General features: G+C 42.3%; 1 protein-coding gene and 1 long non-coding RNA gene across 5 annotated transcripts in view; one reads left to right on the top strand and one right to left on the bottom strand.

Moving 5' to 3' along the window:
- Positions 1–6,212: 6,212 nt before the first annotated feature.
- Positions 6,213–12,607, bottom strand: LOC135245284 (uncharacterized). Its single transcript, XR_010327187.1, has 3 exons — positions 12,470–12,607; positions 7,528–7,767; positions 6,213–7,107 (listed from the first exon to the last, which is right to left on the bottom strand). It is a non-coding gene; the product is annotated as an uncharacterized LOC135245284 (long non-coding RNA).
- LOC135245278 (RAC-gamma serine/threonine-protein kinase-like) overlaps positions 8,708–24,865 on the top strand; it is a 68,914-nt gene continuing 52,756 nt past the window's right edge. Inside the window, exons 1-3 of one of the 4 annotated variants that reach the window (XM_064318237.1) lie at positions 8,708–8,841; positions 10,273–10,360; positions 24,070–24,356. In XM_064318237.1, the coding sequence (XP_064174307.1) occupies positions 24,335–24,356 (22 nt within the window). In that variant the 5' untranslated portion in view covers positions 8,708–8,841; positions 10,273–10,360; positions 24,070–24,334. Of the gene's footprint in view, positions 8,842–9,037; positions 9,192–10,272; positions 10,361–11,947; positions 12,369–24,069; positions 24,374–24,865 lie in introns of those variants that run through there. The other 3 variants (XM_064318236.1, XM_064318234.1, XM_064318235.1) reach the window with 3 other exon arrangements.

Genomic DNA, 24,865 nt, shown 5'->3' with positions numbered 1-24,865 from the left:
GTTCTATGCAGATCTGTGGTGTGGCTGTTCTATGCAGATCTGTGGTGTGGCTGTTCTATGCAGATCGGTGGTGTGGCTGTTCTATGCAGATTTGTGCTGGGGCTGTTCATAGATCTGTGGTGTGGCTGTTCTATGTAGATCTGTGGTGTGGCTGTTCTATGCAGATCTGTGCTGGGGCTGTAGACCTGGCTTTCCTTGGCTTGCTCCAGCTTAATGCTGCCACTGGTCCTGTCATATCATTTTGTATAATTTCTGCTTATATATGTTCTGTTAAAATATATGCCTTAACATACTGTATATATGTACCTTGAGCATACCTTACTGTTTTTAAAAGGTTCTAAATACATCAAAACAACTAAATGAAAGGACCTTACTGAGTACGATTTCACCCAAACTAAATAGAAAAGACCCAATTACCAAACACCCAGTCACATTTAAACATCACAGCAGGATGATCAAACACAAAGGACATTTTAATACATACCACATATTACATGATGGCACAAGAACAGATTCTCTCAAAAATACAGAAATGAGTCTGTAAGTATGGCATTTACAGTAATAAAATGGCAATTAATCTCCTTTACGTCCCTCCTACCCAGGAAATAAATTACATCAAGAATCATATTTCATAGATTTGATATAGATGGCATCATGCTTGGTTATGCCCGTTGTCTAAAATTACAGTTTAGAAATGTAAAATGTTTCATATTTCAACAGTAGAACATTATAAAGGAACCAAGCTTTTCAACCAGCATGCTGGGTTGTTTTATATATTTTGGACTTATCTCAGTCTTATCTATGTCTGACTTGATAATCAAATGAACTGGTTAGCTGCTCAGATCGACCGAATGTATGTGAGAATCTGTTGTGCTCAATTTTATTTCTAATACTGAGGGTTTGTAAGTAGTGATCCAGTGGAATATTCCATATATGTGGAATATTTAGCTGCTTGCTAATATTAGGGTTACTTGTAGACTAAATGGCAGTAGTCAGGACAGAGTTTTCCATTTCCTCTTTTAATCCAGACTTCTCTGTATGAAATTTTATGGGTCAGACAGTTTGTAACCTCAAGTTTCAGTTGCCAATTACAAAAAGTAATGGTGCAATAGAAAGGTTGACATTGGTTTGTATTTTTCAAATGAAAACCACAAGCCTTTAAATTCGCAACACATTGAGCTCAGAGTTGCTTCGTTGGACTGTACGTAAACATTTTAAGGGTGTGCAAAGAATCTTTGAGATTTTATCAACAAAACATTTTCATAGAAATGTATCTGTTAGGGAAGAAGTGCTTCAGAGTCATTTTGTTGGAAAGCACAAGGTCTATGAGCATGAGGCTGATTTAGCAGGGTCTTACATTACATTACAGGCATTTAGCAGACGCTCTTTTCAAGAGCAACTTACACAATTTACATAGCATCCATTTATACAGATGGATATATACTGAAGCAATGCAGGCTAAGTACCTTGCTCAAGAGTACAACGGTAGTGTCCTACCTGGGTATCAAACTTGTGACCTTACCCATTACACTACACTGCTGCCTGCTCTGCATACAGCAGCTCACTCCTCACGGTCTTACCTGCCATTCTCACTGCAGTGAGAGGAGCGCCACTAACACAGAGCTCTGCAGGATGAGAAAAAGGCGGGAAAAGGCATCCCAGCATCCCCTGGGGCCAGTACAGAAGAACTCAGTAGAGGTACAATGCAAACAGTTCCCACAATGTTTGGGGAAGGGGGAATAATACCATGGGGGGGGGGGGGGGCTCCAGTTGTTGAAAATCAAATACAGTCTGGTAGTCCAGATGTGCACATCACAGCCTCTGTCCTGGAAGGAAGAGGGAAAAGTCCCTTGGAAACAGGAGCTCATATCTACAGGAGAGAATCAGAAGGTCTGACTGGGGAGACTGGGACTGTGATGGCTCGCCATGATCACTTTACCTGGGGGGGGGGGGGGTTCTCCCAGCTGCCAGGACTAAGGGTGTTTAAGGTTGTTTAAAATAACAGTAGTTATTTCACTCATCTGATGCGCACTGCCCGTGGCTCTGTTATCTCCTGTTAATCTTCCCATTGTGCCTTGGAGGAAAATATCGCTTGGCTTGGCAAAGACATGCACTTTTGGCTAAAAGCATCTGCTAAATGAGTAACCTGTAAATTGTAGGCTCAGTTTTGGGCTGTCAGATAGCTCCGCTGAGTTTAGAAGCCTGTAATGCAGTAGACATCCATTATGCATCTGTAAAGGTGTAGTCACATAACAAGGCCACTGGCTGTGGAAAAGCAGCAATTAATTAGACCAGAAACACCACTCAAAATTAACTTCATATAATTCAAATGATCCCCAGATGGATTAGTCACAGGACTCTGATAACAGAAGCACTGAAATCAAAAAGGCATGTCGTTACTTCTTATGAGTTTTTCAGCTGTGCTGCAGCTCAAATGAGGATTGAATATGCAACCCACAGCAAAGTGTGCAGTTTGGATATGGATGCTGTTTTATTCCAGGATGTAATGGTGACTGTAACCCAGATATGGGCCCGATATAACTCTGCACACAGCAGACGGAGCACTACTGCATTTAGACTAAAGCAGATGAAGGCTTTTCCAATTTATCAGGAGATGCTGGGGCCTTTTTGTCAGTTGTCATAAATTTACTGGATGCTGAGACAAGTGTTTCCTCAGTTTTCACAACACAACGTCAATCTTCTGACAGAAGACTTGGTTAATGATGCTTTAAAAGTTTTATAGTCAAATATAGCGTTTTGAGATGTTTTTCCAGAGAGGAACTTGTTCCTTATGACAGTCCTTTGGTTCAGATGTCTCCAGGTATAGGGGATATGTATAAAGAAATTTTTTTTTTTTAAAGTTTCTCAGTTTAATGAGATATATGAACAGTTCTCAAGCTGATATCTCAAGGAAGCTGGACTATTTTAAAATGTACCTTTTTAATTTATATAATCCAGGCAACTCAGTGGAATGATTATTAATGATTGCTCAACAGGTGACTTTGTGAGGAGGCTATATTGGCACCTTGTGGCTGAAAGGCTGAATTCGAGGCTGAATATAGTGCTACTGGATTACCCATGACAACTCAGCAAGAGATGGGAGTAGACGGTGCTGGTTATTTTAGAAAATGAATCTACAGGAGAAAGTCAGGTGTTGAGAGATTGCCAGTTCACATCTTGACTGTGCCATAAACCTGCTGGACTGGCTGAGGTGCAGTGAGCAGACTCAACCTAATTAGGAAAGTATATAGCGTTGTCATTATTACATTCATATAAAAGAATATACAGCTCATTTTCCACTTCTATTCAGTCACCAAAGAGGACAAAGAAAACTGCATAAAAATCAACCTATTTATCTACCAATTCAAAACCTACAGTATTTGCAGTTTGGTGGTTTCCTTAGTTAAGAAGGTGAATTTGGATGTTAGGACTGAAAGTGATGTAATACAGAAGAGGCGCAGATGTACTTTGAATTTGTGATGTTCCGAGAAGGTGTGCTGCTTCCCAGCATACTGTATGTCTGTACCTCCCTGGGCTGACCTGTGAGGTGCGTACCCCTGGGACTCAGCTGGAGAGAAGCTGGGGAAAGGAGTGGGAAAGGAGGGGGGATCTGAGGCAGAGCCAAAATGGCGTCTTTAGCAGAAATGCAGCTGGAAGCCATGGCTACACCGGCGGGGCGAGATGACTGCAGCACAGCGCCTGGGGTGCGAGGCATGGCTGCCGCACGACGGTCTGTCTCCTCCAGATGTCTGGCTCAGGTAACAGCTGCATTCCCCAGCAGCAGTGACGAACTGAGCCTGGGCCCCTCAGGCAGGGCCAGGGGCCGCGTCTGCTGCCTGAGACTCCAACACAGCAACAAGAAATGAAGGGCATTTATGAAGTGTTTTGGGGTTTTACAAAACCCCCAAAATGTGGAACCAGGTGAGATCAACATTCAGAGGGAAACATCACTCTTCAGATAAGATTTAATAGGGGTGCTGGGTAAATTGGTAAATCTAGCTGTGAGCTTGAGCGTGGCAGATGACATGGGACATCACAGGCTAATGGGGTACATCCTGCTGCCTCTGAGAATGTATTGTAATGTCTCTTATCTTACTGATGAAACTGGATTTCACAGCCTGGGACACTGTGAGATACGGAGAGATATCTCTTATGCACCATTTGAATACTTCAAACATATATTTTCAAGGCAATTTAAAAGTTTTATTTATACATAAAAGTTGAAAAATACAATTAAAGCTAATAATCATGTGCAGGTACATGTTTGGAGGTTTTCCTTTGGAGGAAATTTCTGACACTTTGAGATAATGAACTAAAGAAATGCTGAGCTGTGGGGCAGACAGGGGGCAGACACTACAGTTACTGCTGCAGAGACCTGAATCATTTGTTTTGTTTCATCATCTGTTATGGCCAGAAGTGGCCCAATCAAACACACATTCACACACTCACATACACCCATGCATACATGCATGTGCCCACACACACACACACACACACGCAACACCCCTCTCTCAGAGTTAAACAAAAGCTGGAGAAAAACATTGCTCAGAGAACTTTATTAAATAGAAAAAATAATTTGTCTAAATGTGCTTTTGGTTCACACAAGAGAAAGGAACACTGTGTTCTCTGGCAGCCAATCAAAAAGTGACCTGCAGGTCGAACAATCTGGTGCAGCCCAATTAGGTAGTCAGCCAACTCCATAAATACCTGCTTGGAGGCGCTAAAGAGATATAGGAGACAGAAGTGCAGCAGTCCTGCTGTGTCATACAGGCTAGCAGCCATCACATTTGTTTTGGTCATTAAAAGCAGGGTACTTTACATAAACCTAATTCAGGCTCTATTCCGAAAGGTCACCAGCAAACGGGTAATTGCAACAACAAAGATAAATACTCTCACAAAGAATGACTGAGTTCTGCTGTAATCACACTGACTTCATAAAAATCAACAACCAGGAAACCTAATTTCAGAGACCTGACCAGACTTCAAGCTGTATTTAAGTGAAAAAAGTGGTATCATGTTGGGAAGAAGAATGTCATTTAGGTTTCAGGCAGATAAGTGAATACTTGGAACCTGGAAAAACTGTCCTCTCATTAATCTGTCTCCCTTGAAAGGAAACAGCTGAGACCAGCAATGTAATCCAGAAACATGCTGCAAAATGTTCAGCATTTTCATTTGTTAGGGATCAAGTAACACTGAACATTTTACTCTGCACAGCCCCGTGTGGTATGCCGTCAAAACCTCACCCTGCAATAGGGCGATCATGTACAACAGCTGGTTTGAAACCTGTGTTATATGACCTTTCAATCCAAGTGCCATAGGTTTGCGCCTGATGGTCCCTCTCATGGCCATACTGAGAGTAACCTCACTGCACCTATTAGCTGACCATAAAAAGGTTTTACAATAATAAATACTTTTGGCTTTTTGCATCTAGTCACAGTTCCAGATCTGGTGGCTCTGGCATTGGTGTTGGTTTTAGTCGACAACACTGCTGGCAAGCATTGAATGCTCTTCAGTGGTGCTGTCAATAGTGATTAATTACATTACTATTATTTATCACTTGAAAGGAATTGTACATGTTCTTGGAAAAGAAATGACTTAAAATGAGTCCCTAGGCAACTGTTAGGTTGGCACGAGGCACACATGTCGAATAAGCCTCAAAACCTGCTGAACTTCACAAAGATTAATACTGTTGCACACCTTACATTCCACACCTGTACCAGGCCACTTTAAAAAAAGAAAGGGACATTCTAACATTTTAAATGTTATGGATCTTGTGTGTAAATTAATATACTGAATAATTGTGAAGAATATTTTCCTCAATGCTATAAAGTCCTGTGAAAACTCAAATCAGACACTGATGTAATTAGCTGGCAGAATGAATGCACGCACACGCACACAAACTCACACACACACACTCACGCATGTGCACACACACACGCACAGCAGAATTAAATGGAAGCATGGTGAGGAATTATTTCAAACATCATCTACACAGCAGAAAATATCTTTAGCCATCATTACTTTGGTATAAATAGGCTTGGTATAGATGTGAAAATAGGTTGGGGATTCTGTCTTGAGCCAGATAATAGTAGATCATCCTTCCTGCTGAATACATTACAAGGAGAAAAATGTTGAAATTTAAAAAGCTGCAGATTTGATACTAGAAAAGCCAGAGACTGTGGAGTACATGAAAGAAATTGCTATACATTTATTCATAGACCATAGGCAGCTATTTCATCACATAAAATTAATGTCTTGTAAGCATAATTATATTTGGCTAAAATTAATGAATTTTCTAGAATAATGATTTATTCATTATTAAAATATTCATTTTAATGTTAGTATTATGCATTACATTAGTATTGACAACAGTAGCATTGAAAATTCAGGTCAGATGTGGTCCAGCCATTAAATTTATAACATATAAGATACATTTATGGATTTCCTTATTGTATATGAGGTATTCCTAACAGACTGTAACCTGCACAGCAATGTGGCTAACTGTCATTGCCAACCTAACCGGCAGATAAGTGAAGCTTTATTCAGATGTTTCGTGATAGTTTTGATAAGAAGTGTAAAGTGAACCCTGACCAGGGTATGCACAGAGTTATCTCACTGCTTCATAGCCTGTTGTCCTAAAATCTGAAACTCTAACTCCAGCTCCATCGTTCCTGGTCCATGGAGGTACACGCTGTATGCTGCCCTCTTCCACTTTGTTGTCATGATGCTGGACCCCCCCTCCCGAGGGAGTTCAGCCTGCCATCTGAACCCCTGAACATTCCCCAACACCTCCGGAGCTCAGCCGGGCCGACCAGGGGCCAGGGGATGCCATGACGGACACAGGTCTTTAATGTGTGTCCAGGTGATGGACCACTGAGGAGGGGGGCATTCTCGTATGGAGGGGGACAGCTGCAGGCAGGACAGGAGGAGGGGACCCAGTATCAAGGGGACAGCTGCGGACAGACACGGCATGGGGCAGGGGGTGGGGGAAGGGGGAAAGGGGGGGAGTCGCAGCTGCAGCCACAGTCAAAGGTGTGCAGGACAGCTTTTCCAATGTGTGGGGGATGAATAACCACAGAAGCTCCATTCTGGTTCACCTGATTGAAACTGGGTCACCAAACAGAGGATGAAAAGAAACCAAAAGTGACCAAGTCCATATGTTCAAATGGCTCAACTAATAAAGTCAATATCGTACAAGAATCATATGTCTGCATGAAACAATTTTTCATTTGTGAGCATGCGTGTCTCTAAATATATAAGAGCACGAGCATACATATTTGTGCAAACTAAGTGTGCGCGCGTGTGTGTGCGTGCGTGTGTATATGTGTGCGTGTATGTGCATGTGTGTGTGTGCGTGCATGTGTGTGTGCATGCATATGTGTGTGTGTATGTGTGTATACGTGCATGCATGTGTGTGTGTGTGTGAGTGTGTGTGCGTGTGTGTGTGCATGTATGTGAGTGTGAGTGTGTGCGCATGTGTGTGCGTGTGCATGTGTGTGTGTGTGTGTGTGTTTCTGTTGTCCCCACCTGTGTCACCGCTGAGCCTGGACCTCTGTGAGTGGGGTTGCCATCTGGGCAGGGAGTTTCTGTGCCCACGGGCCTCACTGGGTGGATGGAGATGTTGAGATCCCTCCTCCACCTGGACCAAGCCACTCTCAGGCATAAACTGACCACAGTGTCCCTGTGAGACCTGCAGGCTGCATGTTCCCTGAGTTTCTGGGACTCTACTCTGTCCCCCATCCCCAGCCACAGCAAGCCACAGAGACACTGAAAAAACACAAACCACAGGGAATTAAGTAAAACACAAATACCTAGGGGTGGACACTGATAACACTGAAAAAATTTTAAAAGAGGATTAAACAGATCATAATAATTAAATAGGTAAATGTAAATTTGTCATTACGTACATGTGATCCCTGTTGGATTTATATATAACTCTCTGTGTGTTCAATTGCAATTTTTCACACTGAAATTTAAGTAACTAACAGGATTTTTGAAGAGTGGTAAATTCTTTAGATTATATATTCAGTAAATATTTTCTGATCAAACTGAATAAAAATCAGCAGATTTAATTTTGAAAGCACGGTGAGCCTTTACTACAAATCAAACGTGCACTTATAAGTGAAATGATGGTATATGGATGGTGTAGCCAGTCACGTGATGTGGGCAGAAGAGTTTGGTGTCAGTTTTATTCCCTTTTATCCTATCTCTCTCATGAGCCTATTTTTTTTTTTAAACCCAACATGGTTTTGAGAAGCAAAATAAAACATATAGTTAAAATACTGATAACAATAACGATTCCCCAATTACTGATCATGAGAATCAGTAACTGATTCTTGATTTCTGACATGAATCAACAAACAATTTAATTTCAAACATATTAATGCATAGTACATCATGATAGCACTGATGCATACTCCTAAGTTAATTAGGGATAGGACAGATCAGCACCAGAATATTTTAAAATGTTCTGCTTGCATAATATTTTGCGTTTTTCTTTCATTATAAAAGTGCTCACTTTCTCTTGTATGTCTGTATTTGTTCTTCGTGTGGTAAATGTAATGCATTGTTATTTTTATTATTCAGAACCAGTCCTTGGTTCTGAATAATAAGAAAAAAATGTGATCTGAGCTTGCTTTGAAAGATAAATTTATTTAATCTTTAATGCACGCGCCTTATTTTATGGGCTTTAGACAGCTGGGACTGTAAAGTAAGCAACACCAGTCACAATCTTAGCCTGTCCTCAGCGCGTGCGCCAGTCGAGTCATCAAGTTCAAGTGATGTTGGACATCTGTATTCATCAATGTACCGAGAAAACAGGCCGCGGATAACTTGTGCGAGGTAAATTATTTACTTGGAGAATATTCTGCATGTCAGTTTGGGGGCATTTATGTCATTCCACTATTATTTATAATGTATTAGTTCAGTTATTGTTGAGGTTTGTCTCATGGGCCGAACTGTTCTCTGAGATTTAGCTTAATTTACTAGTGGTTGTCCAACAGTTATATGCTTGTCAGTAGCTTGCTTGCCGGCTAGCCTAACTAGTTAGCGTTAGTTGCTGACGTTAGCTAATCTAAATAGGTGCCGTTAGTTGTTTTAGTGCTGGTATTCATTTTAACTACTGAGGGGGGTTACACGCATTGGTAGACCCACTGTCTAACTGGCATGGGTTTGGGAGCATGGGAGTCAATGTAAGTATATCTGTTAGAATTAGCCTACGTAGTTACGCTACAATACTAGGCTGCTAACTAGCAGCATTTTGCTTCCTCGCACACCCCTTGATCACGAGATTGACTCTTCTTCCAGTGAACCTTCGTAGCTATATGTTTTTAGGTTTCTATACTCCTGCTTCTGCTCTTTGTTAAAACCTGCTTGTAAACTTAGCTGATAAACGTTTCAAATCTGTATTTTGAAAACAGGAAAATGTTTTTCGTCAATATTTTTCTCCTGGAAAACTTTGTTAGGCTATTTATTCTGTAGGCCTACATCTGCAGTGCCTTGAAAAAGTATTTGCACCCTTCATGATTTCCTTTATTATTGTATGTGTCGCACTGAATGGTTTAAAATGAGATTCGTTTTCAGTTCAGGACCTGAAATACAACTGATCCTCACCCCGAGTTGCTAGCTGACTACATAGAGTACATGGCTACAAAATACCCAATGAGCAGCATAAGCTGTTGTGCTGGCTGCCTGATAGATGAATAATGGATATATTCTAGCTGCTTCTCAGTGGGTGTCATGGTAACAGTGCAGTACAGTATTACGGTTTGAACATTCCCATGGTTTTATTTAGTAGTAAATAAATTTAACATATATTTTAAAAGCAATCATTTGAGAAACTACAAAAGCAGTTAATGTAGGGCAAACTAGTCCAAGGAGGTGGCATATTGGGGGCAATTGGTGATGACTAGACAGTAGTGACCTACAGTAACAAAGACCAGAGGTTAATTGGTAATCAGCCCAGGTGTGTCTCATTGAGAAAGGCACATCCTGCTTTAACCGTTGTTGCCTGTTGGCCTTACAGCCCATTCCTTTGATTGGAGGTAGACCGTTTTTGTTGAACACCTGTCACTGTGCTGCAAACATGAAATATTTCATAGGTAACAACAGGTTGAAGATCATACTGTATGTGGACATGGCTAACTTGCCAGGTTTAGGCTTAAATGGGCGTAGAATATAATTGACTTGCTTCATACAGGATGTATTTAAAATAATTTTATTTGATTAATTTCCTCTTGCGTTTGATCATAATACTTGGTTGTCACACTCTAGGCCAATGCCTTCAGAGGAAAGGAGGAGGAATCAGAGAGGGAGGGTCTGAAAGAGGCAGATACAGGGACAGGTGGCAGCAGGACAGCAGGTGATATCATGTCAGCCAATCCGTCCTTGGCCTTTCTTTCATTAACCAGTCATTTTACAATAAATAATTCCTACGCTACAAAAAAGAATGACCCTTGCTTTCAGCTGACCTACACATTTTTCAAATGTTAACAAACATAATAAATATAGTTGACATGGCATGTGGAATTAGGGCAGAATTACCTACACGAATGCAAAAAATAAGTTCAAGTACTGTAAATGAATAACTAAAAAGGTTCATTTTGATACGAAAGTCTCTATTGTACAAGTTTTGCTACCCAGTGTTTAGCAAAGCATTAATAAAGCATGCTGTATATAACAATAAACAGTGGGCTCCATAATGTTTTGGAGAAAAACATTTTTTCTTGATTTGGCTCTAATCTGCAATTTTAGATTTGTAATAAACAAATTTGCATGTGCTTAAAGTGCACATTCTAAACTTGTATTTAAGAATATTTCTACACTTTAGTTACACCATGTAGAAATTACAGCAGTTTTTATACATTAAGAAGAAAGAGAGCTAACCTCTTTCTTAATGGTGTTCCAAACAGTTGACTTTGGTAGGCCTATGGCTTGGTAAATGTCTCTGACTGTTTTTCTTTTCTTATTTCTCAGCCACATAATGGCTTCTGACTTTCATTGGCACAGATCTGGTCCTCATGTTGACAAATGGCAAAAACAGACTCCAAAGGCAAAAGCCTGCACTAAGGAAGCAATGGATCACACCTCACTAGTCTGAAACACCCATGAAGCCAGTTGTCCAAAAGAATATGGTGCCCTGAAAGGGGGGGGGATATGTATATAGAGTACTGTTATTTCTCGATGGTGAAACCAAAATTCATAAAATACAATTTAATAAATGCTGATAATCTGCATTTAACCATGTGTGAATTGTTTGACTACAAATCTAAAATTGTGGAGTACAGAGACAAATCAAGAAAAAAATATTTTTTGTCCCAAACATTATGGAGCAGGAGCTCACTGTATAACTGCTATATGAAGTTTCTACAAAGTTTGTTGGATAAGTAGTGAATAACACAGGAAGGTGTCTTTTCGTGCACAGTCCTAAAAAGCAACAGAAAGCACTCTGTGCACTACTGGTTTTGTACCCAATTAAAAATATGACCGTGTCCGCATACAGACCAGGTGCAGAACTACCCTGTGTATGCATCAGAACTATCAATATTGTTACATTTCATGTTTAATATTTTAAATATTGCATTTTTGAACACATGCAGTATGAAGTGTACTTGTGCTGTCGTTTCAGGCTGGAATGGCCTACACCACAGAAATTATACGCTTTGACATAAGAGCAGCGAGGGATGCCTGAATGTGGTTATATAAGAGGCATTATGGCATCGAGAGTAGTAGAGGACATTTCCGATCCTCGGATCGGATGTAGAGCGTTCGGTCACATAAACACGGTATTCCCCCCAGTATCGCTTAAACGGCGTGTGTTCTATCATTTCTGGCGTCTGCATTTAAGCATTGCTACCGTGCCACGTACAGAAGCACCGCAGACCAATTATGCATCTCTTCCACTAATACACCAGTTGACCCGATTCTCGCGAGTGTTGTCTCATGGGGGAGAAGCAGGGATGCAACTGGGGAGAGGCGCTGTAGATTGGAGAAACAGACGGAGGGACCAACCGAGCCTGGCGAGCGATAGACGGAGACGGAGGGAGAGAGGGAAGCCGTCCGAGAAGCGGCTGGGCGTGACGTCACGAGCTTTCCTGAAAGTCAACAACAAGCCGTAGCGGCAGGAGCACAGCGGCCGTGCCAGGGTCTAGGAGGAGCTGCCGCCGCGTATCTTTACTGTTAATGGCATATATAACAGCTCCTCGCCATTACAAGCTATAGCAGCTTCGACACGGTTCTTCGTTTTATTTATTTTTTCAGTTGCCTGGCATATCCGATTCATTATTCTCGCGTAAAGACGGCACGAGCGCACAGGAAGGCTACCGAGGCGAGGGGGAACCCATCGGTCTCCCCATCACTGCCCGCGTCAGGTAATAAATAATAATAGATAGCAATGATAATGGTGCTGCTTTTCGGGTGCACAGAAGAACTATTCATCGAAGAAGTGCTGTATTTGTTCAGCGGTACACACCTTACGGCGCTGGCTGCGTTGTCGCCGAGGCTGTAGCTGTTATTCATATGGTGGTAGGATGGGAGGCTAAGTGCATAGCTAGATGCTGCAACGAGGAGGTAGAAAGAGACAGGAGCAACGGGAGGAAAAGGAGGTGGAGTTCTCTGGGTCTGGCCTAGTGCGTGTCTGTAGAATCCCCTCTCGTTCTGTCTAATATAGTTTTTCCAGATAAAAACAGAAAAAAAAAAAAAATAATGCTGGTGATTCCCCTGAATTCATTCAATGTTACACCTCAATTCATTGAGTTTGTGTCAATGTAAAAGGGTAATATAGCATGCTAGCTAATATCTCGATAGCGTTAGCTTCTGGCGGCATGGCTTTTTGCAATTAGCTGGCATGTTCGTGAAAAGATGCAGTAGCATACGGTACCCCTAATATTGTGATAGCTTTTCCCACAATAAAACCACAGCGTTCTCACATTCACTGTTTTATTTTTGATGAATGATTATTTCCGCGTGTTATGTTTTATATAACAGGCATGACACCCAACCCCTTGGAACAAACGCTCTTGTTTGTTTGGCTTACAATATTGTAAATAACGCTAATGACGCTCCGTCGTTTCTTATTTCTGCGCCATACGCATTCATGGCTCATAAGGGTGGCTATTGGGCAAGCAATCACACGATGCTTCAAATTCCTGTCAGTGTCAGCCATTATTGTTAGTACATTTCCCTGTTTATATATGGCGAGCTACACACTAGCCGGCACTTTTCAGTCTGGGATGCGTAGCACTCCCTTGGGATACAAATACGACAATACACAGACGCGTAGGCCCCCCATTTCGAGTTGAAATGACATGCGATTGCGTTTTTATATAATGTTATGATACTGAAGGTATGAAAAGAGACATGTATTGAATGTATTTTTGTTATGTTTGACCAATAGGAAGCAGTATCTGTATGCTAGTTCTAGGAATGACCTAGGTAATGCAAACAGATAATTGGCTCTGCGACATATCTTAACTTAAAAGAAAATTGAACAGGCTGCCATTCCAAACATTATTGGAGCAACTACCCAATAATAATGATTATTATTGATATTAGACGGTATTTCATCCGCATGGGCACAACATGCATTTCACAAGGCGGTCATTTTAAGATCACAATGAAGCCCTATTAAGAAGCTGTTTGTTGTGTACAAACAACAGTGGAGTGTATTGCTCCATGTTATTGATCTGCCTCACAGTGAGTCATAACCATTCATAAACACATTTATAGTGACACATCATTTACTGAAACATCCCTAACTTAGTGTAGCATATAGCTGAGCAGGAACTGGACGGAGGAGTGACATCACTCAACCACATCTAGCTGTTTGTGGTCTCCTAGCGTCTTGCCTTTGTGTGACCAGTCTGAGTGAATATTATTAAGGCTCTTGATCTGCAGCCAGCGCTGCAAACCTGCTTAATGCAGCTAACACAGCGCTTTGTCTCGTGGGCCTACAAGTGCAGAGTGCACACTCATCGTCCTCTGTTCACTTACCAAAGGAAATCTGCAGACCACTTGAATTTGGCTTCTTTGTGTCCAAACTGGCATCTCATCTTTAAGGATTTATCCCACAGAACTGGCCCAAGTGAAAGAGTGTGTTTGCGGTGTTGCTGGTGGTTTTGAAAAGGCTCTAATCTTTTAAAGGGTGCTGACAGACATGGCCATTAACTTTTTAAACGGACGTCCAAAACACATTCTTTTATGTGTAGTGAGGAATTGGCTTTCAGATTTTAAAAATCTGTCTGGAGATGCTTCATGTTGGTCAGTGTCTGTTTGCGACAGTGCTTTTTGAGAAGCTTGTGAAAACACTTCTGTCCGGAGTTATCATTATCACAGTTCATTAATGTTTTTCATCATTATCTTTTTTATCCTTATGATTGCTTTTATCATTATCATTAATTTTTTGAGATGTTATTAAAGGCAAATGAACACCATAGTGCAGGTAAGGTGCATTTCTGGAAATTCCACCCTTCCGTTGAGTGGGTTCCTGACTGCAGTTTTTTTAGTGCACGGAAAAAGCCAGTCAGATGATGAGCATTAAGGCTTCCACATGCAAAGACACCGACTGCTGTTCGGAACAGCGGAGACTGAAGTGCGGATAGGGGGGTTCTGCATCCAAAATTTTTGATGACTTTCCGAAACCGACATTCCAAAGTTCGTGCTCACTTTCCACAGCGATGGGCCAGGTGTACAATGGACAGGGTTTCAGGTGGTCTGCAAATTGTCAAATGTTTGCAAATTGTCAAATGTTGTTTGTCAGCCACCAGTAAAGATCAGAAGAAAGGCGAGTTTGCAGTTTTGCGTTGTATGATCGTTGCGTTTGGGAATGATCATATTTAATGGTCGGATGTAACAACTTTTAGTTTATACTGAGTGACAGATGATTTGTCTTTGTTGCTATCATCACTGTGCCCATCGCTGAGACCGGCTTAGTTGTCATGATAGTATTATTGTAGAACATTCTCATATCCTGTAATTATCTTTAAAGAAGTGTGAAGTCATCAACTAACATCAAAATAACTAAAATGTAAGATAAATATGTTGAGCCAGACAACACATTTTTTGAGAGTTTGATAAACACAGTTACTGTGTTTATGTGTCTGTATGCTGACGACTGGATGGACTACAAAGATGGCATTTAATGACTCCACTTCAGCAATGCATTTTTATTGGTTAAGTGTTTATACATTTTATGAGCGGTGGCGTTCAATATGGAATGTTGGTGACAATGTAATGATATTGGCTAATCATGCATCGCCTCACTGTAAACTGGTCTAAAGAAGAAGCTGAACTACACCGCTAATATGAATGCCAAAGAAAAACTGTGAATGCGTTTGCCAGTTTGTGCATTTGTATGAGTCTTCACATCGCGATTATAAATGCATACAGAAGTCGCTGAATTCTTGGATAAAATCCCACCCCTTTCTATGATGGACAGCTTCTCGCCCCACCTTCGAGTTTATCTACTTTGGGAAATATATGAACTACAGCACTGTCTGACATTGACAACACTTCATACGAACCAGTTCGTTTGAAGCATATGGAAGACTTTAGAGCTGCTGTACCCTCTTTAGCCCGTGCGGTAGTGCTGTGTTCTTCAGGGCCTGTGTGGTAGTGCTGTGTTCTTTAGGGCCTGTGCATTAGTGTGTTGTTTTTAGGGCCTGTGCATTAGTGCTGTGTTCTTCAGGGCCTGTGCATTAGTGCTGTGTTCTTCAGGGCCTGTGCATTAGTTCTGTGTTCTTCAGGGCCTGTGCATTAGTTCTGTGTTCTTCAGGGCCTGTGCGGTAGTGCTGTGTTCTTTAGGGCCTGTGCATTAGTGCTGTGTTCTTCAGGGCCTGTGTGGTAGTGCTGTGTTCTTTAGGGCCTGTGCATTAGTGTGTTGTTTTTAGGGCCTGTGCATTAGTGCTGTGTTCTTCAGGGCCTGTGCATTAGTGCTGTGTTCTTCAGGGCCTGTGCATTAGTTCTGTGTTCTTCAGGGCCTGTGCGGTAGTGCTGTGTTCTTTAGGGCCTGTGCTTTAGTGCTGTGTTCTTCAGGACCTGTGCGGTAGTGCTGTGTTCTTAAGGGCCAGTGCATTAGTGCTGTGTTCTTCAGGGCCTGTGCATTAGTGTTGTGTTCTTCATGAATTTTTGTCATAAAACAACAAACTATTTTGGCATAAAGCCTCAAGAACCTTTTTTTTGCCACTGCGTTGCTGGCACACGATGGGTCCCATTAGATATACTGAGAGGCTGCTTGGTCAGTACTTGTCTGAGAATCATGTAGGCTATGTGTGCTCTCATGTTTAAGAGAGTCTATTCAAACCGTAGATAAAAACATTAATCTGTACACTACTTTTGACATGTAGGACAGCAAAACAGACAACAATGATAATTCCTCAGGAGAATTCCTAAATGAACAATGATGCTTCTCCAAGTTGGATTTTGTTCACTGGATTCTTGCCGTGATAAAAATACTGACTTTACCATATAGTCTGTGGATTTCCAAAATGCATGGAAGGTGAGGTTCTCCAAACTTGTTTTGCCAGCCCATGTTACAAAATAAGGAACCGTTGTCGCTAAAACATTGGCATTGTAAAATAGTTTATAGAGAACCATGAGTTTTAACTCTTTTTAACACTGAATGAATGCAAATAAACCCATTCTGATTTAAGAGGTTAAGGACAATAATTTGTTGTAAAGATTGTATCCCGAATTAGAATATCTGTTTTTTAGCTTGTAGTTACAGACCACATTATAGTTACACATTTTGTGGCAGTGTTGTGTTTTTGAAATTTTGTTTACAAAACCTGGTCTTAAAGTAACTGCTCCCACAAATAAGTATCTACACTGCCAGTTTTTGTAATTCCATTACATTTTGTGAGAGAGGGATGTTGTTTAGCTCTGAGAAATCTTTCTTCGGAAACAAATAATGAAGTTTCATTTGGTTGTGCCTGTAGATTAGGTTACTTTCTCTGAGCTTTCAGGCTTGAATGAAGGCTCATCAATCAGCGTTCATTCAGAACTTCTCATTTCCTCGTCTGGCTTCAGATGAACACAATCCTCTTTTTCACTTTGTGTGTCACAGATGTTTAGCTAGTGAGCTGAAGGGAGAACAGAAACATTTACTGTGAATCTTTATTTTTCTCCTGGGTTAGTCTGCACAACGTAAGTACCTGGACTATTGATTTCTCTTGGTCTAGATATTCTTGACTGCATTTGTACATTAAAAATATGAGATTGTGTCGGCTGTGAATTCCTTATCTCGGTCTCATTCTAATCAGTGCAGGCTCAAGTGTGCTGTGCTGTTGTTTTGAACACAAGCTACTTTGAGTGCTTGAATATTTTTGATTATTAAACATCCCACTGGACTGTGTTCCCATTCATAATATTCTGAGTGCTTCCACGAACCCATCTGGCATTAAGGCTGATGAAGGTTTTATTTGGATTCTAAGTGCACTCGAGGAGCGATGTGCATCAGAATGATTTTAGCCATTCTCAGGTCACTCAAGTTTAACGCAGACCACACCCTTGGGTGAGTGCAAGTGCAAACCAATGGATAAGAAAGCTGTCCCAGTGGCATAGGAACCGTCGAAGTGTTTGTGTCTGCATTTGATTCAACCTGAACTCACAGGCATAAAAACACATATGCGCTGTCATTCAGAGGCTACTATTAAGGATGTTAATGTAATTCACGGGTCCCTATGAAGGTTGCTATAATGTATTCACCGACCCCTATGATGGCGGCTTTAATGTCAGTCATGCCTTGGTCACATGTGAGTTTGAGTACAATGCTTCAAAGAGGAAACTTCTCATTTTTTTCCTGCTTTCAATGTTCACTTGCCTCTCAGGGGTTGCATTTTTCATGTGGAAAAAAAGCAGAAAAAAGCCATGTTCTGAAAATTCAGGTATATTGACATTTAAGTCTGTGGGAGCCCCAGAATGCGGTAGTCTGTGGGAGTCCCAGAATTCTCTGCTCTGTGGGAGTCCCAGAATGCTGTAGTGTGTGGGAGTGTCAGAATACTGTAGTCTGTGGGAGTCCCATAATGCTCTAATCTGTGGGAGTTCCAGAATGCTCCAGTCTGTGGAAGTCCCAGAATGCTCTATTCTTGAATCCTGACTGAGGGCCTTTCTGTGTGGAGGTTGCCATAGGCTAATCAGACACCCCAAATCACCTGTAGATATGAATGTGTCAGTGAACGATGTGTGGGCCCTGTGATTGATTGGTGACCTGTGCAGGGTGTATTCCTACCTCTGGCCCACTGCATGCTGGGATAGGCTCCAGCCCCTCCATGGATGGAAGTGTAGATACAGTGGCTTTCACTCGTGGTCCAGGACAGCCGCAGGATATGCTGGCTTTAGTTATTACTCAGCGCTTGAGTAACACAGCAATTGATCAGTTAAAGCAGTTGATTACGCAGTTAACTCAGGTCACATGGTTTTTTTGGGTCTGAATGGGTTGCTGATCTTAAGGAAAACACAAAAACCAGCAGACTCTGAGCCTGAAATCCAGAAGCTCTCCAGTCCCACTTGGATTTAATATGGCCATAAAAAATAGAGCAGAAGTGTGGCATTATTTCCCAGTGAGTTTGTTTGGTGCTGTCTGTGACATGGCGAGATTTAGCCTATTAATGGTGTGGATGCTGCTGTCTGGTCCAGCACTCCTCTGCCTCCTCCCCCCACCTCCTGCCTCATCCGCCACCTCCTGCCTCCCCCACCGCCTCCTGCCTTCTGCCTCCCTCGCCACCTCCTGCCTCCCCACCACCTCCACTGATTCCCATGTGATGACTGAACATCTGTCTTGGGATTTTTGTACTGTGTTTGTTATGATTATAATAATAATGCATATTTAAATTAATTTGAAAACGTGAAATTTGCAAGGTAGCTACAGTAGCCTAGTTAGAAAGTAGTTAACCATAGAAACACCACGGCAGTCAATTTGACTGTTGTCACTTTAATACAATCAATAAATCTACTGTCATGAAATCCATATAGCTCCCTCTTCATGACTTTTCCTAAACATTTTTATTGAAAATTCTAATATGATTTGAGTATCAATATTGCATGAGGAAATTAAGTTGTAAACACTTACTTAAATGGCCCCGACTGTTCAAATTGACCATCATTTATCTTACCGGTATGATTAATCATTTTGACTCCAATAGTACCCAGTTGCAGCCCAGTGTGGGTGAAGCCTGCAATAGTAGTGAGATTTTTAGGGCCTACCCTGTGGCCATGTAGCTGTCTGAGTCATGAGTAGGATTGGGTGCTGCAACCCGGTAGCACTGTGGCATCGGTTCCCATACATTAGTGTTTGCTTTCAAAATGGACATGGGGCATGCACTCAGTGATATTAACTGCACGTGCACCCAGAACAGTGCCACACTTCTGCACCTGCACTATTACATGGATTGTAAAGGTAAAAAAGGAATGATATCACATTCCAAAGTATGACCTTTTTGTGACAGCGATATTAATTACAGTCACTGCTTACTGGCTATGTCCGGGAAGGGTGAGAGTTTAAGGTAATGAATTATTAAGCAGTGATGAGTTGAGTGGTTTCTTTCAAATTATGTTTCAGCTGTGTGACTGTGGTGCGCTCTGTGATAGCTCTGAGCTGGTGCAGCTGCCCCGCCCTGCTCTGTCGTACCCCACCCTGCCCCACCCTACCCCGCCCTGCCCTGACCTTGCCTCCGAGGGAGTTTTCCTTTGACTCTGTTACCCTGGGCTTCTGTGTGGGTTTTAGGCTAGGGTCTGCTGAAAATGTCATTGTGAGAAATGCTTTACAAAATAAGATTTGATTTGAGGTTCTCAGTTACAGCCACATGATGTCGGACACCCGGTCAGGTGTCACCGGACTGTTACTCCTCAGGGGACAGGTTCTCCTTTTCTCTCAGCCTTGCTGTGAAATTCCCCGAAAATTTTTTTAATGTAATGTAAAACACTGAAATTCTTACTTCTAGACCTGTATTTTTCTGGCAAAGAGGCTTAGGTGGTGCCTAAGCACAGTGTCATTGCAGCTAACTTAACGCATGAAGAAATGTCATTTTTTTATTAAAATGAGCTAAAAGTAATATTCCGCTGTCACGTCCTTTCCACAATTGGTGTTCGTATTTGAAAATCTGGTTTGGTTGAAAATGTTAAACTAAGCAGATGTTGGCTGGCAACTGCATCGATAAAAAAATTTCTGGAAATGAAATCAAAGTACATTTTTATGGAAAAGTAAGTGCCTGTGAATGATCTGTGTTTGTGGGGAAACATGTTGTCCCAGACTCAGCGACAACACGCGTACAGCGTTTTACACAAATAAATCCTTGTTTTGTTTTTGTACAGCAGTGGTTTTTATGTTATGAGTTAAAGCCTCAAGTCAAAAGTATTCGGGAAATGATAATCATTTGGCAAATGACGGTAAGGAAGACAGACAAAGCCGCAGATGTGGCATGTTTCTCCCTCTGGTGAGTGGGAAGTGACCAGTTCACCCAGCACACCAGGCCTTCTGAGAGACCTGCTCAAGCTGCACTGTACAGGAAGTGAGCTGCATGCCACTTTGAATGAAGGTCTTTGTTTAACTGTTTACTGTGTGTCATCAGGAAAGTCAAGAAAATAACTGAAATATAGATGTTGCCATAAGGCCCTGCAGTCTAATTATGTGCCTAAGTACTTTGATAATAGAATTGGTATCTGTCCAGGTTTTAATAAATAAAATTAATAAAATAAAATTATAATAAAAAAATAATAATCCTGACAGCAACAATGGGTGCTCATTTCACGCACCTTTCAACAGTTGGAGCCTATTATAACAAGGTACAAAAATATGATAGAAACAACAGGAAATGCAATATAAAAATAAAGAGGAACTAGCGTGGAGTAACATTGTGAAACGTGTGAATGGATTTGAAAATATTGTCTTGTGAGAACTGATTTTAAAGATGCTTTTAATGAAATTGGCTTATTCTTTTTGTTGCGGAAATGTGGAAATCTTGTTTTGCTTTTGGTCTTTCTGAAGATGACTTTCTGTCAGCTACTCTTTGATCTTTCCTTTTTATGCGGCTTGCATATATCCTCAGCAAAATCTGCGTGGAGTCAGGTTTTAGTACTTTCCTCTTCTTGGGGCTTGTTATGAATATAAATTTTACATATTCAGGAATTATATTTTGGTTCTTGGTTATGATAGTTAATGTGCTCAATTCTTTTAGCGATGATGCATATGTTACTCCCTGGTTTAGGAACATTGATAGCCATAATGTTTCCCCTACATTATAAGCTGCTCAGGCTAACAGGATGTGCTAAATGAATGTAATGTTACTTAATTGTCATTGTAAAGCTGGCTTCCTCAGTATAGGTTTGTGTCCTTGGAGCTGATGCCTTTATGGTTGTGAAGTGCTGATGGAGTTACAATGACCGTTCTGTTACATTCTGTTCCAATGAAGGAAAAGCTACGGGTGAAGAGTGCGCTGTGAATGAACAAGCTGTGGTCCTGCAGTCTGAACGCTGTGCTGCTGTTTAATGGCAGCCTGAACACTGTGCTGCTGTTTAGTGCCAGTCTGAACACTGCGCTGCTGTTTAGTGCCAGTCTGAACACTGTGCTGCTGTTTAATGGCAGCCTGAACACTGTGCTGCTGTTTAGTGCCAGTCTGAACACTGCGCTGCTGTTTAGTGCCAGTCTGAACACTGCGCTGCTGTTTAATGCCAGTCTGAACACTGTGCTGCTGTTTAGTGCCAGTCTAAACACTGCGCTGCTGTTTAGTGCCAGTCTGAACACTGTGCTGCTGTTTAGTGCCAGTCTGAACACTGTGCTGCTGTTTAGTGCCAGTCTAAACACTGCGCTGTTGTTTAGTGCCAGTCTGAACACTGTGCTGCTGTTTAGTGCCAGTCTGAACACTGTGCTGCTGTTTAGTGCCAGTCTGAACACTGCGCTGCTGTTTAGTGCCAGTCTGAACACTGTGCTGCTGTTTAGTGCCAGTCTGAACACTGTGCTGCTGTTTAGTGCCAGTCTGAACACTGTGCTGCTGTTTAGTGCCAGTCTGAATACTGTGCTGCTGTTTAGTGCCAGTCTTATCACAGTGCTGCATTTCAACTTAAAGTGGGTAATCATAATTGAAGTGCTTTTTTTCAGGACCATCATTAAGGAATAGAACTGGATCTACAGTTTAAATGGTCCAGGTACATTGAATTGGTTTGAGTGGTCCCTGAACATTTGTTCTTGTACATAATGTGGGAATGCATGACTGGAATGTATTAGCCTATGTGGTAGCAGTCGTTTATTGGATAGATATTGTCTGGGTGTGCTGTTGGGTTGTCGAGAGTCATAGAGAAGGAATGTGTCATGGCTGTGGTTCTAAGCAGTCACCACCATGCGGAGAAGCAGGAGATTCACCGCAATAGCGGGCATCTTTGAAGGCAGTTGTGCATAATGATCTTATTGCTGGAAATTTAGTGGTTTTCCTTCAGGGTGTCAGACTGTAAAAAAGTCAGATTCACTCTGAGCAACTGTGTGTCAGGGAGGGTCCTCTGTGAACTGTGAACCAGCCAATCCCATGTCTGATTTTACCATGGGGGACAAGGCTTCGGATGGATAGGACCTAGCGTACACAGCCAACCGTCCTTATATAGCCTACTACTCTTAGCTTTATTCAGACGGGAGAGAGCAGAAAGGGTTACAGATGGAGATGAGGTCACAGTACAGAAAGTACATGGCAGAGAATGCCTCCAGCCGCACTGGTTGATTCGTATGCGGGCTGAAATTCGGCAGAATGCACCGCATTGTCTGCCCAGAAGACACCACATTATTGAAGATATAAATTAAGGGTAGTCTCATCACGAGGCCTCTTGTCCAAGCTGTTGATCTTTGACCAGCACGTTTCGGTTTTACTGTGGGGTCGAGTCAGATTATCGGGGTCAACAGCATGACTGACTGCAAGAGGGCGACAACAGCCGTGATGCCAGTAGTGTCCTCGTGCCCAAACGGTTATCAGTTGAATCTGTAGTTGTGGCCAGGAGCAGGACTCTTTATGTGCTCCATAAGTCACCCAGGATGATGGCAGACACCAGGGCTGCTTTCTGCTCCAGAGGCAGCTGCCTTGTTGCCCAGCTAAACGGGGGCCTTGAGAGATGGCTTCCACTGTAGGCTTCAGGTTAATCTCTTGCAAATGGAACGGCCTGTGAAGTCACTGAAGTCATTGTCATTCTGGAGAGGTGTCTGAGGTTAGCTGGTATTTCTCAAAATTAGACCAGATATTAACCTGCATCAAACAGATGTCTAACTATGCTAGAAAATTTAAAAAAAGAAGAGTTGGCTTTTTTTGAGACTGCTAGCTTGCTTGCAAATGAAAGTTAAGACAATGATGTTATGACATAATGTTACGACAGTTAACTAAGTTGCTCAGCAATGAGTAAACTACCTATTGAGCCATAACAACAAAAGTTGTGTAACAGTTACTCTTAAATTTTAGCAGTTATAATTTCACATCCTTTGTTATATTAAAACAGAAGCTTTGTCATGTCTCTTGATTTCGCCACCGTGATTTTAACAGATAAGATTTTAACAGACAGAATTAGATATTTTTTATTGTTAAAAGGATTTGTGTGATTGCTTTCAAACAAATGGATACAAATGTTTCTGCCTATGTGAGGCATCTTAGTTGGCAACAGACACATCCAGCTCCCACAGTCTGAGCACAGACTCACCGAGCACCCAGTCTGAGCACAGACACACCAAGCACCCACAGTCTGAGCACAGACACATCCACTACCCACAGTCTGAGCACAGACGCATGCAGCACCCACAGCCTGATCACAGACACAGACTTACAGTCTGAGCACAGTCACATCCAGCATCCACAGCCTGATCACAGACACAGACACAGACTTACAGTCTGAGCACAGAGACATCCAGCACCCAAAGCAACTGAAGAAGGAGAAATGAGGAAGGACCAGTGGTGTTGTGCAGGGAGGGGGAGAGGAAGGGGGAGGGGCTTGTTTCGTGTTTTAACAATGACTTTGTTGTTTGTAATGTCAGAGTGAATCTAAAGGGGGTGGAAGAGAGAGAGAGAGCGAGAATAAAGTCATGTGTTACTTTTTTCTGTTACTTCCTTCCAGGCTGAGGCACCGGCAGAGGGTGGGAAGGACTGGGGCGAGCGAAGGGAGAGAGCGCCAGCGGTACGGGAGAAGTACCAGCCGCCCGCGAGAGAGACGGCGACATACACACAGTGCTTGAGAGAGAGGGAGCGAGTGAGAGAGAGAGAGGGAGAGCGCAAACCCTCCCCCCCGCCCACCGCCCCCTGCCCCCGCCCCCCTCCTCACTCCCCAGGAGAGGAGACTGCCTTTTGGGACTGGCAGGCTCACCGTGGAGCCATCATGAGCGATGTCACTATCGTCAAAGAAGGGTGGGTGCAGAAAAGAGGTAAGCCTCTGCCTCATGCGTGGGTTCATGTGCGAGTGTGTGTGTGTGTGTGTGTGTCTGTGTGTGTCTCTGTCTGTGTGAGTGTGTGGGTCTGTGTGTGTGTGGGTGTGTGATGTGAGTCTGTTGTTTCTGTGTCAGTGTGTCTGTGTCTCTTATTCCAGTCAGTTGCTCCCACACTCCTCTGATTTACCTGGCTGCCATACAGTGTTTTTGAATCCTGGGGTGAAAAAGGTGGAGCGTGTGGTTATTTCTGTTGCAGTGGTTTTCAGTTCAGGAGTTCATTTCTGGGTGCATTACTCTCGAGCATATCAGGGAAGCCTTTTTTATTGCATGTGCTTATTTCCAGCTCTTTTTTGGGGGGGTTAAGGTTAGGCTTCCTCTGTGGGTGCCCCTGCTGCGTCTGACTGTTAGTGCACTGCTGAGTCTCTCTCAGACAGACTGCAGAGACCTCTCCCCTCTCATCCCGCTGTTTCACACTCTGCTGCCCTGTCT

This window comes from Anguilla rostrata, chromosome 18, assembly GCF_018555375.3.
Source record: "Anguilla rostrata isolate EN2019 chromosome 18, ASM1855537v3, whole genome shotgun sequence".
Classification (NCBI taxonomy): domain Eukaryota; kingdom Metazoa; phylum Chordata; class Actinopteri; order Anguilliformes; family Anguillidae; genus Anguilla; species Anguilla rostrata.
Note: the sequence above shows the minus strand (reverse complement) of the source record. Positions and strands in the feature narration are given on the sequence as shown.